The sequence below is a fragment of the Urocampus carinirostris genome, chromosome 9, assembly GCF_059441175.1.
Source record: "Urocampus carinirostris isolate Australia breed hairy pipefish chromosome 9, RoL_Ucar_1.0, whole genome shotgun sequence".
NCBI classification, from domain to species: domain Eukaryota; kingdom Metazoa; phylum Chordata; class Actinopteri; order Syngnathiformes; family Syngnathidae; genus Urocampus; species Urocampus carinirostris.
In genome coordinates this window covers 27489032-27503511 of record NC_142357.1, presented here as the reverse complement: position 1 = coordinate 27503511, position 14480 = coordinate 27489032, and the positions used below count along the sequence as shown (strand labels likewise).

The 14480-nt window shown below is 40.0% G+C and overlaps 1 protein-coding gene across 2 annotated transcripts in view; it reads left to right on the top strand.

Moving 5' to 3' along the window:
• nlgn3a (neuroligin 3a) overlaps nucleotides 1–14480 on the top strand; it is a 363876-nt gene that overhangs the window by 104640 nt on the left and 244756 nt on the right. Inside the window, exon 4 of one of the 2 annotated variants that reach the window (XM_088343413.1) lies at nucleotides 2436–2495. The exons of the other annotated variant lie outside the window; for it this stretch is intronic. Within the exon in view, the coding sequence (XP_088199539.1) occupies nucleotides 2436–2495 (60 nt within the window). The remainder of the gene's footprint in view (nucleotides 1–2435; nucleotides 2496–14480) is intronic. 2 annotated transcript variants of the gene reach the window in all.

Here is a 14480-nt window from a genome sequence, read left to right as displayed (position 1 = left end):
TTAAGAGTTATATATAAAATGAAATCTATCTTTATTTTTTTTTTACTTGCTTTATTTTTGTTTTACATGGCGGGTGGGTGGTTAGTGCGCAGCCCCACAATGCGGCGTCTAGTATTCTATTCCAGCAACAGCAGCCTCCCATGCGGAGTTTGCATGTTCTCCCGCGACTGCGTGGGTTTCTTCAGAGCACTTAAGTATCCTCCCACATTCCAAAAGCATGTATGGCAGGTTAATTGGTTGGTCCAAATTGTCCTTCGGTGTGAATGAGCGAGATAATTGTCTGTCTCTGTGTACCGAGGAATGGCTGGCAACCAGTTCTGGGTGTCCCCCTACCCCCTACCAGAATATGGCTGGGAAGGGCCCTAGCATCCCCGTGACCCTACTAAGGATAAAGTGTGCAGATGATGAATGGATACAGTTTTTTTATCACTCCTTGCTTTTTTTGCCTTATAATTTCTCTTTAATGTGTGCTTTTTTTTATTTGCCAATTTGTTTTATCAACTAAGACAACCAAAATAATAATTACAAGCTTAAATATCTGCCCTCTACTATCAGCTATTTAATTCATTTAAGTTAAAGTTATGCCCATTTTACTTTGTTTAAAAGCAATCCAGTAAAGAAACAAAAATGAAAAAAAACATTCGTTCACGTATCAGTTATGGATAAGTTTATGTTAGCAGACACTTCAAATAAGGAGATAAGATTTTAAACTTTCAGATAAATTTCAACTGGTTTTCAAGGCCCTCCCCATAGCCTTTTTTGTATAAAATCTCCTAGTAAATCTGCCATAAAAGGTATGGGAATCAAAGAGCAGAAACATGATTGGCCGACAGTAAAGGCGATTGAAACAATTTATAATTGTCAGAACCTGAACAGAGGGAGGACCCAGACGAGTAACGTTTTCACACAAGCTTTATTTTACGGGCATGGGGAAGTCATGCACGTGAACACAAACGCCAGTGATGCTGCGATCGCGGGGCAGAAAAAGTGAGACAGAGAAGTCAGGGGTAGACGAGATTGAAATTGGACAGGACAAGACAGGCGGGATCAATACCGGACACTGCACACTGGAGCAAGATACCAGACGGGACGAGGCAGACGGGATCAATACTGGATACTGGAGATTGGAGCAAGATACCAGACAGGGCGAGACAGGGTGGATCGATACTGGATATACGAGCAGGATACCGGACAGAGACAAAATACACGCCTTGCAAGTGCAGGGGTTCGTTGACGGACTGACAAGGAGTGAATGAGAGCACTGAGTTTAAACAGGAGGGAAGCCAATCAGGCAACGAGCTGCAGCTGCTGCCAAACGGGCGGGGCCAAGTGATGGCAATGGGCAACCGTGACAATAAAAGTCAAAACAACAAACAACAGTGCGCAAAAATAACGAACTGGCATCCTACTGTGGCAATCGAGTAGGTTTTACACACAACCAAGAGACAGTTTTCTGTGGTTGAACAAAGAGGTTTATTAATTACCAAAACGTACTGGAGAAATGGGGGGTGAGGTACAAGAATATTGTGGATTCGTCTCCAATTGGATGTGGGCTTTCTGTGGTCGGCAGAGCCCATTGCTCAGTGGTTCAACACTGGTCCTTTAGTCTCACCTCCTTTGGCGAGAACACCTAAGTAGAGAGGGTGAACAATAAGTAATTAAGTAAATATTCAAACCCTCCCAAAAGCCAGGGTTCAGCCTAACATGAGAGGCGTGGAGGGCATTAGCTTCACCAGCCTGGTCATCTATCCTCTTCTCTCATGGGAGGCGGCCCTCAAATGCTCCTCCATGGGCAATCGGTGGACTGGCCTCCGGTGTGACCACACCCAGGATCCAAATGATTGCAGGGTATGCACTGGGAGGTAGCGGTGGTTCACGACCTTGCCCAATAGAAAAGGTCGTATTCGCCTGCCCAGTGCAGCCTGCCCAATTGGATGGGTCCTTGGGTTGACACCATCTAATCTCCTTGGCAGGGGTCTAACCAACCATCCTTTACCTGCACCACTTATCCTCAGTAGGGTCGCGGCCGGCAGGAGTCTAATATAAATAGAATAATAATGAACTTGTCAGTTATAAAAAGCAAATGTATCTGACAACAGAAAAACTGTAATTGAAAAAAATACTTTTTATATTTCTTATTATATAATAGTTTTCCCTTTTGTTTTATTCCGGTTATATTAAATAAATACTATGATGATGTTGCTCCTTTGAAATGATTCCTGCGTTATGTACAATACACATACAGTTTTCCTTTGAATACCTCATGGTATTCAATACAGTTTTACACAACATCCTTGTTTCTTTGTGATCTGCTCTACTGCTCTGGCGCTTCCATCGAAGACCAATTTTAATGGAATAATCCACCAAATGTGCGGTATGCGCAATGTTTGAAATTGCTTGTTCCTTTCTATGTGTCTGCCTCCTTTCCAAAACAGGTGCCCACGCCAAAAAACACGCAGAGGACTTATCGGATAACGACGGTGATGAAGACGAAGGTATTTTCACGGTGAACAGAGAGTCATTGCATGCTTCCACCATTTTTTTTCATTGTTGTTGTTGCAATTTATTCCCATTTTAATTATTTTTGTACGTATTGAGCCTTGTCACATTAGGCGCAAATGTCAAAGTCAAGGCCCACGGGCCATATTTGGCCCATGATAAGGTTTTCTACAGGCCCTGAGATGATTTTGATACATTATTATATCATAGTCATGGAATAATTGTGTATTTTTTGTATTACAGTAATCACTCGATTTTAATGGTTGTTGGATTCCCAAAAGTTCTGTGATAGTCAAAACCCGCCAAGGTTAAACATTTACTTATTTTAAATATCAGTAACATTTTATATACAGTATATGACTGTGATCCAATTTACAATCATATATCTACAATTTAAAAACATGGAACACGGAATTATTGTCAGGACCAGAAAGGAGACAGGACCCACTTGCTTGCGTTTCTCACAAGTTTTATTGGAAGAAAGAGAAAGGGTTGCGCCCACGATCCGGTGAGTGCTGGACGTGGAAAGCAGGTCGCTCTGAACGCGGAAGTGGATCTTCCGCGGTGAGCGATGGCGGTGTCGGGAAAGGAAAACGGGTCAGTAGCCGGGACAGGAGAGCAAAGACGTGGTCGGGGTCAGAAGCGAGTCGTAAGCCAGGAAAGGAGAGTAGCCATGGGCGGGGACAAAAAGAGGTCGAGAGCCGGGACGGGAGAGCGGACGTGGTCAGGATAAAAAATGGGTCGAAGACAAGGGACAGACGGGAGAAAAAAAACAGGTGGGAGTCAGGGTCGAAAAAGGCTTGCCTAGTGTTAACTGAGGTTTGCAGACGGACTGACAAAAGGGGACAGATAGGAGTGTGTTTGAATAGGGACAGGGAGCCAATCAGAGTTGGCGCCAAAGGAGCGGGCACAGGTCACTCACGTCGGTAATCATGACAATTGTAGTTGAACGAATAGACTTCATTGCCATAATACAATAGTACAACCGAATTGGAAGGCTTCTCTTTTCAGTGTAAAATGAGCAATGAAGAGAGTGACCGGTTAGCTGCACAGTAACATTTAGGATCCTGGGTTAAACCAAAGTATCGAAACAGTTAACCAGGGTACGGAGAGGGATTACTGTATATGTTACTTGAAGTAAGTATCATTTATGGTTAATAGATGTTTGCACTTATTTTTATTGCACTAAATCCAATCATATTTTTAAACATATTTTAGTTAGGTGAATTTGAAACATTTTTAATCACCATTATTGTTCTTTAAAGTAAATTTAGCCCACTTTTGCTTAAATAGAAAGATTAGGCCACCGACGGGACCTGGTAAATATCGGCTTCTTTCATTTAACATTTCGTTACAAGGATTTTTGTATCAAATATTTTTTTCTCGTTATGCTTGTATACAATTGAAGATTACTGACAGAAAAAAAACCTGATCTGATCATATTGCAATACGTTCAAGGATTCAGTAGGTTTAGTGAGGTTCACTAGACTACATCAAAAGAAAACACCAAAAAAAAGGCTGCATGGCGTGAAATGTGAGCCCTATATTTGTAGAAGACCGCGCCAGGCTGTACTGAGGAGAATAGTGCCAGATTGTAAACCATTTATGATAAGTTGTATATTTTTGTTGTCCTCAGTTGATTGCTAGTGTACCAGAGCAAATTGCTTTAGCTTGTCATCGTTCCATAGGAGTAAAGGAAACTGTGGCGACCCGACATTGTAAGCATTGAATAAATTACTGTCAAACATACCGTTTTGCCCCTTTTATGTGTCATATGAATATTTTTAATTAAACAATCTCCTAAAGTCTCTTCTAGAAGGGAGTCATTCATGTGTTCAGTCACAATGAGGGTATTTAGAGCGCATGAGTTGTGGAAAAGGGGGCCGGATTCCTCCAACGTGAAAAGTACAATGCCAAGAACTGAAGCGCACGAATAATCTATACGACAGAGTACCGTATTTTCCGCACTATAAGGCGCAACGTGTTATAAGGCGCACCTTCAATGAATTATATAGTTTAAACCGTTCTCCATACATAAGGCGCACCGCATTATAAGGCGCTACAGTAGAGGCTGTAGTTACGTTATGAAACCATTAGATGGTGCCGCGCTAAAGGGAATGTCAACAAAACAGTCAGATGGGTCAGTCAAACTTTATTAATAGATAACAAACAAGCTTTCCACAACTCCATTCACTCCCAAAACGACTAAACAGCTGTTTTATTATTTACTCTGAGGTAAAGCATTTTCGTGACACATCTTTAACATCTTTGGACAACAGCAAGGTGTAACATTTGACTTTTCCTCTATTTAGTCAACACGCAAAAAAAACGTCTGATACTGTAATGATAAATTAAACATTAGTGCAATCGCAATATAGTGACACTCGTAATGTGCAAACACAATAACAAGAGCAAAACAATAAATATAAAGCAATAACATAATAACTATAAAATGTAAAACGTAAACACACAAAAGAAAAACATAAAGCTCACTCTATCAGCTCCTCGTCTACGAATCCCTCGAATTCTTCTTCTGCAGTGTTCGAATTGCTGCTGCTCTATTTCCGTGTTCTACTGCGTGACTGATCACCTTGAGTTTAAACTCTGCGTTGTAAGTGTGTCTCTTAAAAGGAGCCATTTCAGGGTCTTTATACAAACGCACAAATAAAAGAGAATCGTTGTTTAATATTTCCCAGTATGCACAACGCACTTCTTCTTCTACGCAAAAAATGGAGTCGGTGGCTGCTTACCGTAAGTTGCGAGACCTGTCGCGGCTCATTATTGATCCATATATAAGCCGCACCGGATTATAAGGCGCATAGTCAGCTTTTTTAAAAAAATAACAGATTTTAGGTGCGCCTCATAGTGCGGAAAATACGGTAATTGAAATATTCTTGAGGAAACAGGAAGATGGATTTTGTGCACGGATAAAACTATTTGGACGAGTAAAATCTGTCTATGTTCCTAAATAGTAGTTGATATTTTTGTATGTGTCACAGCTGTGATAAATATTTTCTAGCCGTAAAATAGCGATTAAGGGTTAGATTGATTTACTACTGAAGGCCTGGGTGTGAAATGCATGGGGTCATTTTAGATCACGTGCCAACACGGCTAATAGTCCCGTCTAAACGTCTGAATGTCGTGTGTTGACAAGGTGTTGTTACAAGGATACAGGTGGCAGTAAGAGACCCCTCTGGAGGTGCGGTCAGCCATCTTTGGCGAAAACGGCCGAGAGGAAGTGAGGCGGCAGTGTCATATCAGCCAATTCAGCAGCTCTTCGGGCAGATTTAGATGAGGAGAGGCAGTTTGCGAAGACCGCTCCGGAGGATTAGAGGCGAGCGCTGTTGAAAACGGAATGTTGGTGCTCAGCAATGGCATTGTTCACTTTCCATATTTATCTTGGGATATTCCGGGCTCAGGCTGGATCACTCGGTGAGATTAGAACCAGAGATGATTCCGCCACCACAACGGAGATGGCGTCGGTCCCGGAATCTTAAGAAAACCTTTGATATTGTGTCGGGTTTTGACAATCTAGGCCAGGTGATGCAAGCGAGAGGGTGTGATTTCATGGAAACGAGGTGAGAAAATGTTGTGTTTGCGTTTTGGAGAAGAGACCGATGGGCAAACAGTGGCGGACGTGTGAAACCTGTGGGTTTTACACGTTTTGTAAAAAGTTCATTTTGACAATTGAAGAGAAAACTTGTCAAGGCCAGAACGGAGACAGGACCCACTTGTTTTGCGTTTTTATTGGAAGGGAGAGAAAAGGCTGCGCCCACGATCCGGTGTTCGCTGGACGTAGGAAGTTGATTGTGCTCCGAACGCGGTGGCGGTGTCAGTGACGGAAAAAGTGGGTCGGTAGCCGGGACAGGAGAGCAAAAAACGTAGTCGCGGTCGGAAGTGAGTCGTAAGCCAGAAAAGGAGAGAAGACGGAGTGAGGGATAAAAGAGGTCGGAAGCCGGGATGGGAGAGCAGACATGGTCAGGATCCAAATAGGTCAGGTCATAGCCGGAGACAAACGGAAGCAAAAATGGGACAGGTGAAAGTCAGGGTCAAAAAAAGGCTAGCCTAGTATACACAGAGATTCGCAGACTGGGTTCGAATAGTGACAGGGAGCCAATCAGAACCCGCGCCGGTTGGTGCCAAACGAGCGGGCACAGGTGATTCATATCGGTAATCATGACATATATATTACAGTGGGACCTCGGTACTTCGCGCTTCGACGTTCGCGGATTCAGAGCTTCGCGGGCCTAAAAAATAATAATAATGACATAAAATAATTAAGCATTTTTGAAGGGGGCGTCGCTACTTCGCAGATTTTCACTTTTCGCTGGTGGTTTTGGTCCCCCATTAACCGGCCTTTTTTTTTTTAAGGTGTGCTGCTCCTTTGCAGATTTTCACTTATCGCGGGTGGCTTTGGTCCCCATTAACCGCGATAACGGAGGTCCCACTGTATAAAGACACAAATATAGCAATTCTTAGCCTTATTGTGCTGATTTTACATGAAACATAGTTGTAAATTACATCAAGATGAGAAAAAACAATGCTTAAAATGAGTATAATGTCCTTTTCACTAATTTGGCATTAAAATTAATTTTGAAAATTTAGGAGAAAATGTTGTAAAACTATAATATTTTAGAGTTAAATTTTGTTGTTCATTTTTTCCCCGAATAACAATCATATTTAAAATAGTTTGCATTTTTTTTAAACAATCCGTAATGTCAGATCTAACTGGGTCTTTTTGTAATTTTGTAATTTAAATTGATATTATATTATCATGACCATTTTTGAATTATTTGGTTAGCTTTTGACACATTCAACCACTTAGTTTCTGATAAAAATACGTTAATAATTCCAGCAGTAGCTCAGGAGGTAAAGCGCTTGTCCTCGGGATCAAAGGGGCGCAGGTTCGATTTCGTGTTATATGTCGAAAAGTCCTTGGGCAAGACACTGAATCCCTAATGCCCCCGATGAGTAAGTAGTTGCCTTGCATGGCTGATGCTGGGGTTATAGTTAGTGTGTGCGGAAGGGAAAGTGTGAAGCACATTGTAAAGCCCTCTGAGAGGTATTCAGTGACTTGAAAGGTGTTATATAAATGCAGACCATTTACATTTCCAAAGGGTTTTTTTTGTTGTTTTTTTTTTTACTTGAACGCTGACAGGTTTTTTATTTTCTTAAGCACAGCAAGCCTACTAGATAAACTATGTTCAAATCAAAGATAGTGTTAAGGCATTCACTCAGAGTTCTGTACCAATAAAAATGGACAAATACAGCCAGCTTCGCCAGCAGGAGCACAATGTGAAGCCGCACAGCTGGTAAGTAAAAGCATGGACTTGTTTACTGCTGTTGAAGCAAGATAGCAGTGGCATTAGGTTTGGCAAAACCTCTGAATGAAGGGCAATTTGCATGCGCTTTTAATTAATCTAGGAGAACAAAATAGCTCGTGATTATTATTATTTCTTTTCTCAACGAACTTTTTTTAGTGGGTTTATTTTTTTTCAATCGCCCTTCTACAAGATGGTTGCAAAAGGCAGGTCCTAATCTTTAGCGTCACGATTATTTTGTCAATCTTTCCACTCGACCCAGAAATCTAGATCACATAAAACAATTTCTAGAAAAAAATCAATACATAAAAAACATTTTTTAACATGACATAATGATCTGTCTTATGTTATGTTTTTCAAAACTTAGCATTTCCTCAAGCCTTGTAAAATAATTATCCATTATTATGGCTATGCACAAATAAAATAATGATTATATTTTTATCATGCGGCCTACATGATACTTTTATCGTGAAAAATACATTTTTGTTGAGATTTGGAATCAAGGGGCATAGTCCCCTAAAAGCATTAGCCCTATAAATAAAAAGATAACCTAAGAAACCATAAATACCCCAAATATTATCAAAATGTCTACCTAAACAATGCTATTTTTTAAAGTACAGGCGGTGCCCTTCTCACGAACGAGACGATTGTTCGTAAGTTGAATTTGTTTGGGGCGGCAGTAGCTCAGGAGGTAGAGCGATCATTTTAGGATTAAGGGATCCCAGTTCGAATCCCGGCTTGTGTTACATGCCGAAGTGTCCTTGGGTAAGACACTTTACCCCCAATACCCCCAATAAGCAGGTTAGCGCCTTACATGGCTGCACAGATCACGGCCGCTATTGGGAAATGTGAAGCACAATGTAAAGCGCTTTGGGAAGTCATTGACTTGAAAAGCGCTATATAAATGCAGATCATTTCATTTCATTTCAAATTGGCTTCAGTGCTATATTTTGTATGTTAGAGGTTTATATAAGACTGTTTTAAGGGTTGTATAAGTAACCTTATTTTGTACTAAAAAATAAACATTTCATAAAAAATATGCTCTCTAAAGATAAACGAAGTTGAGTTTAACTTAATTTTGGAAGATGCGCTTCAAGAGGTCTACCTCCGTGTTGAACAGTGGCCGAAAAAAATTGCTTCAACGATTTTCTCAACCGCATCAAGCTTTCTTGTTCCACTTTTAAGAAACGGCTCTCCTCTTCTTTACACTTCACACCAACCATATTGAATGTATGCACGAGATATTAAACAATAAACAATACAAACGTCCAGTTCTCAGTGCGCTGGAGATAGTATAGACATAGGCAGTATAGAATGTTTACGCATAAACTAGGAAGAAGAAGCAGATTTTTTTTTAACTTCCGGGTGAATGCTGGGTGACCTATCACAGCGCCACATGCCGGTAGCTGTGGAAAGAAGCACTACAGTAATGTCATATAGTCGGAAAAAGGTGGACACGATACAAAATCTAACTTACAGCAAGACCTGGCTATTTTTCGACATCCCGAATTTTTGTTTTTTGTTTTTACCATTTTACATAAGTCGAATGCTCGTAAATAGGGGACCGTCTGCTAAAGAGGGACATTGTCCACAGGGGACACGTTATTGAGGCTTTAATTTCCTTCTCCAAATGGTTACATTACAGCTGTTGTATTGGATATGCAACTGTTAGTTAAAGCGTGAGTCTTCTATTTATTACAACATCCCTGGAACCAGAAGTGGCATGGGAATCCCAGAAGCAATATACATTTGCGATATTTTTTTCAAGTAAATATCAAATAATCACAATCTGTTTATGTTAAACACGTCTTCATGAACTTACACCAAGTTTAGCATTGTGCTCTATTTTAAATAAGCAAATTCAGTCGCCTTATGGGCAATACTGTACGTTTGAGCAGCCAGTTGGCAGACACTTGTACACCATACTCATATTTTGCAATACTTTTCTAACCCAACTCTTTTGATATTCTCACTGTTTTCCTATTTTCCTTCCTCTCATCACTAATTTCCCTGGGACCCATTATTATTCTCAAGAAAAGGCCATAAAACCCACTAAATCCTAATAAAGTGTCACTATGTGTTGTTGGACTGACTATGTCTATTGAAATAATGCTAAATTAGACTAGAGTAGCTAAGACCACCACTCATCTCAGTCTCCCATGCATAGGCTGTTTTCGAGTGTGTTCAGGTTTATTTGTATTTGTTCTAATCTTTTGCTCAAATCCAAAAGGAAAAACTGCCAATATCCTTGAATAGATAGTCATTCGAGTACTGAAGTTTCACCCTCAATATAAATATCTACATGTAAGCTTAATATCTATTTTTGTGATATTTTAGCCCAAACTTGCTAAATTATTTTGGCTGAAATAACCGTTATAGAGATGTTAAGTTTAAACTTTAGTGTACACTCAAAAAAACGTGAGAGGATCTCAATGGATATTGAACTTGCAAGGAGCTCCCGTCGAAAGGGCTTTCAGATAAGGGAATTCCCTCTAGTTCAAAAGCCCTCTTCAGAACCTTCTCTTTTTAATAAATCTCGAAGGTTACAAATAAACACATCAGCCCTAAAGGGAGTGAAAATAAAAGAACAGCAACGTGCTTGGTCGATAGCGACAATGATGTAATTAATAGTCAAAATAAAACAAAAAACAACAGTCATAATAACGACCTGGCATCCCTTGAAATCTCCTTTGCATTTGATCAAAATGAAAACCAAAACGAACTCATCAAGAGATTATAACTATTGTGATAATTAAAGGTGGTGTATGAAACTTGAAATTGTGCTACTCTCTGCCGCCACCTCCTGGCCTAAAGTCATGATCGCAGCCGCTGTCAGCTCACTCTTTAAGTACTAATAAACTATTTTGAATCTTTTTTTCGTATTTTCATCTTCAATTCGAAAACAGCTAACGTGCATCGCTTAGCTTTTCATATGCTACTACTCGTGTTCACACTGACTCGCCCTCTAAGCCGACAAATACTAGCCCGACTAAACTCACGACAGGTCTATTCTTTACCGAGCTCAACCGATACTATTTATAGGACGGGCCGGTAGAAAACACAATTAGATCCCAGCGGAACCTTTGTTTGCATCGCCCATCAATCCCCTAATGTGATGGAGAAGATTTTCAACGTACCGGTAAATATTTCTTTTTCAAGTGTCAGTTCAAGGCAGGGTGAGGAAAGGAGGAGTTTTTCAGGGGCTCTCTGGCTTTCTCAGTCATCCCCTTTTCTCCTCCTTCTTAGCGTTGCCTCTTGAAAAAGGGCACTGTTCACTCAAGGAGGAATTTCAACAAGCCAGAAACTCTGGAATTCCTTGTGAGCTGCCTCGGCGGGAAAGAGCAATCCCCTTCTGCCCGATGCAGATGAAAATAGAATGTTTGTTTTAATGTTAAAAGGGCAATCGGAATAGGAAGGTGCGGAAGTCCCAGTCGTTGGCTTCTTGGTGATTCAGCTCTCATCGTCATTCGTATTCATTGGGCAGAGCTGCTGTCTTGTCTGACTGCTCAGCACCTCCATCGCTCAGATTGAGCATTACTATGCCGCCTCAGTCTTTGTGGGGATAATTCCCTTCCTCCCACTACCTTGGATCTGTCCTCCCCCATGTTATAAGCCACCGGACATCTACTTTGGATTCATAATTTTTTTTCAGGGACTCTCTGAAGCCAAAAGCTTTAGACTTTTGGTTCTCAACTAGTCCAACATCAGAACCCAACAATTTAACCTTAATGTCAGGCTAACCAAAGATTCCACTTCTTAAATGTATCCAAGGAAAGGATTGTGCACTGAGATGGTATGATATATATTTACATTTTTTTCAAAAAACAAAACAACAAGAAAAGAAAAATGCCTGCCAGTACTGTATATACTCTCATATAAGGCTACAATGGTGTACAAGCGACTCCCTAAAACTGCATTAAAATACTAAAGGAATTTCAAAATACTAAAAAAGGGTGCACCTTAACATCATTGTTGGTGATAGGAATGAGTGGAGAGGTGTTGTAAAAGGATAGAGTAATGTTTGGACGTGTTCTAAGGGATGGGCAGGGTACCTGCGTGATGCGGCAGGGGTAAACCAGTGAAAGATGTCGGGCCTTGCTGTTGAACAGAAGAGTGTGTTGTGTCACCCTGACCCAAGTGACATGGCTAATTTCTTGTGTCCCGTTTCATCTGGAGGGACAAAAGCATGACCAACTTGGGTGCCGGGATGCTTAACTTGTTGGGTGTTTGAGGATTTGGGTTGCCAATGGTCAAATTTTGTGTGTTTTTTGCCCCCTTTTTCCTTTTTAATTTCTTTGTTTTTGTATGTGTTTGTCTTGCTGTTGGTCACCCCTCTCGAGGGATATGACCAGGGTAGATAGATAGATAGAACATTAACATCAACAATTATTTAACTTTGTACTTAATGCAAATTGATATACTGGTAAAAAGCTAACGTCCATTTAACCAATATTACATGCGCGAATCAAAATCTATTGCATCCAATGAAAGGATAGTGCAGTTTAAAACTGAGATAGTCTCATATATTCAGCTTTTTTTCATGTAAAAATGACAACAAAACAACAAAAAGACTGCAAATACCAAATATACTAGAATATAGGCTTGCATAGCATATAAGAGCCCCCCTAAATCTGTGTTAAAATAGCCACATACTCAAATAAATCAAAATGCTAAGGCACATACCGAAACGTCAAAGATTATGTTGTCAATAAAGATTAAGATACTGGTAAAATGCTTGAAACTGCTTGAAATATAACCTTTTTAAACTGTAAACTGTAACTTCAAGCAGTGCTTAAATGGCAGACACTCGTACACCATTTTCATATTTGCCATTCACCTTCTTCGACTCGATCGTTTGTTGTCACTGTTTTCCACTTTTCCGTCCCCTTTTCACCACCTTTTTTGGGACCCATTACATTGGGCAGAAACAGGAATTAAAACCAACAAAATCACAATAAAATGAGATATAAAATGTAACCTTTTAGGGATGAAAAAAGAAGCAATTATTCTCATTTGTAATTTGGATTAAGATATGCAGGCATGAAAGAGTTATAACTCTTTTCATACAATGTAATCCCTTACTTAAGGGTTAGAGTGATAGTGTAGCCCAATTTTTTTCTTTACATTTTTGAACCGGCCTTTTCTGGCAACAAAACTGCATTTCCTGCATGACCTAGGCTTAGATTGATCGTCATCCACTTTGTCATCTTTGTCCGACTCTCTTCTCTCAGCTGCTCATTTTTTAAAGAGCAAGGTTGTCATAGAACAATATCCATTTTGCCCAAATCTTGTTATTAGTGAGATTAAAAATCTTTTTATGAATCATCAATTCGTTCTTGTCACAGTAATGACCTTCGCATAGCTTTGACCTGACTTTAGCATGTCCAGTAAAGCTATTTCTTGATAACAGTTAGCATCTTCTTACTTTTTCCAAGTTCAGTGGAGGAGTTACTTGATCAGAGGTGGGCTACCCATTTTTTTTCAAAACCGTTCTGCTCTCAAGCGATGTCCTACCTTGGGCTGACCTGACAGCAACAATTGTATTTTTTTTTTTAAATCAAACAAAACCAGCTACACTGGAACTCATGATTCTTGCAAACAGCATTTTTATTGATCATATAAATTGGGCTATACAGGTAGCCATGCATACACTATGTCAGGGGTCGGGAACCTATGGCTCGCGAGCCATATATGGCTCTTTCTATGAGTATCTGTGGCTCAGAGACCAATTTGATTGCATGCAAAATTTCTCCATCTTGTTCAAAACCGGAGTTGGGTATCCTATTCAGGTACACGCAAACCAAACCAAAGCTAAATACAAAGGTAACACTTCACAGTATATATAGGGCACGTTTTTCACTACAATTTACAGTCAAGGTGTCACACAAAAAAAAGGGGAAAAAAAAAAACTCGTTTGGCTGTACAACGCTAAAGAATCCTTTATTTAAAAGTTCACTATATAATCTGTGTTCAGTGTTCAGATACTTTATGATGAATCCACAGAACTGTAAATACGCCAAAACACCGGAAGAGAACTTAGTCATTTGATTGGGTGAGTGGGAGGGATGGGTGGAGCTATGCAAAAAGTACAAGCATTCCCTCCCATCTCTCGCCAAAGGTAAGCACATAAGGCTCCCTATTCTCAGAATGTTGTGACGTTTTTACAAAATAAATGCTTGCATCTGGTTTTGAAACCAATATGAATGAAAAAAAGGGTCAAAAGGAGTTTAACCGATCTTGAGTAATTGCAAGAAAGAGACAAGTTTAAAGTGGTATGTTTGTTGAATTTGGGACAGGGGCTCTGGCATTATTCTCTTTTCATAATTTTTATCAAATCATCAAAAATAAATGTGCTGAAGACTAAGCTTTTGACTGGGGCGCCGGTTTAGCAATTTAGTAAATTTGTCTGATAATATATGGTGTGGCTCTTTCCCAAAATAAAATTAATATTTTTTTGCTTTTATGGCTCTTTGAGTCAAAAAGGTTCCCGACTCCTGCACTATGTGATTAACGTAGTCAATAAAGACCATGGTAGAGAGCCACCTTAGAATAAAACACAACAAGCTTAAAAGCTACATCAGAAAACATTTTTTGTAGCAGTGAAATAGTCAAATAAGACTAAAGGAATATGAAAACTCCTCACCACTTTCAAATGCACAA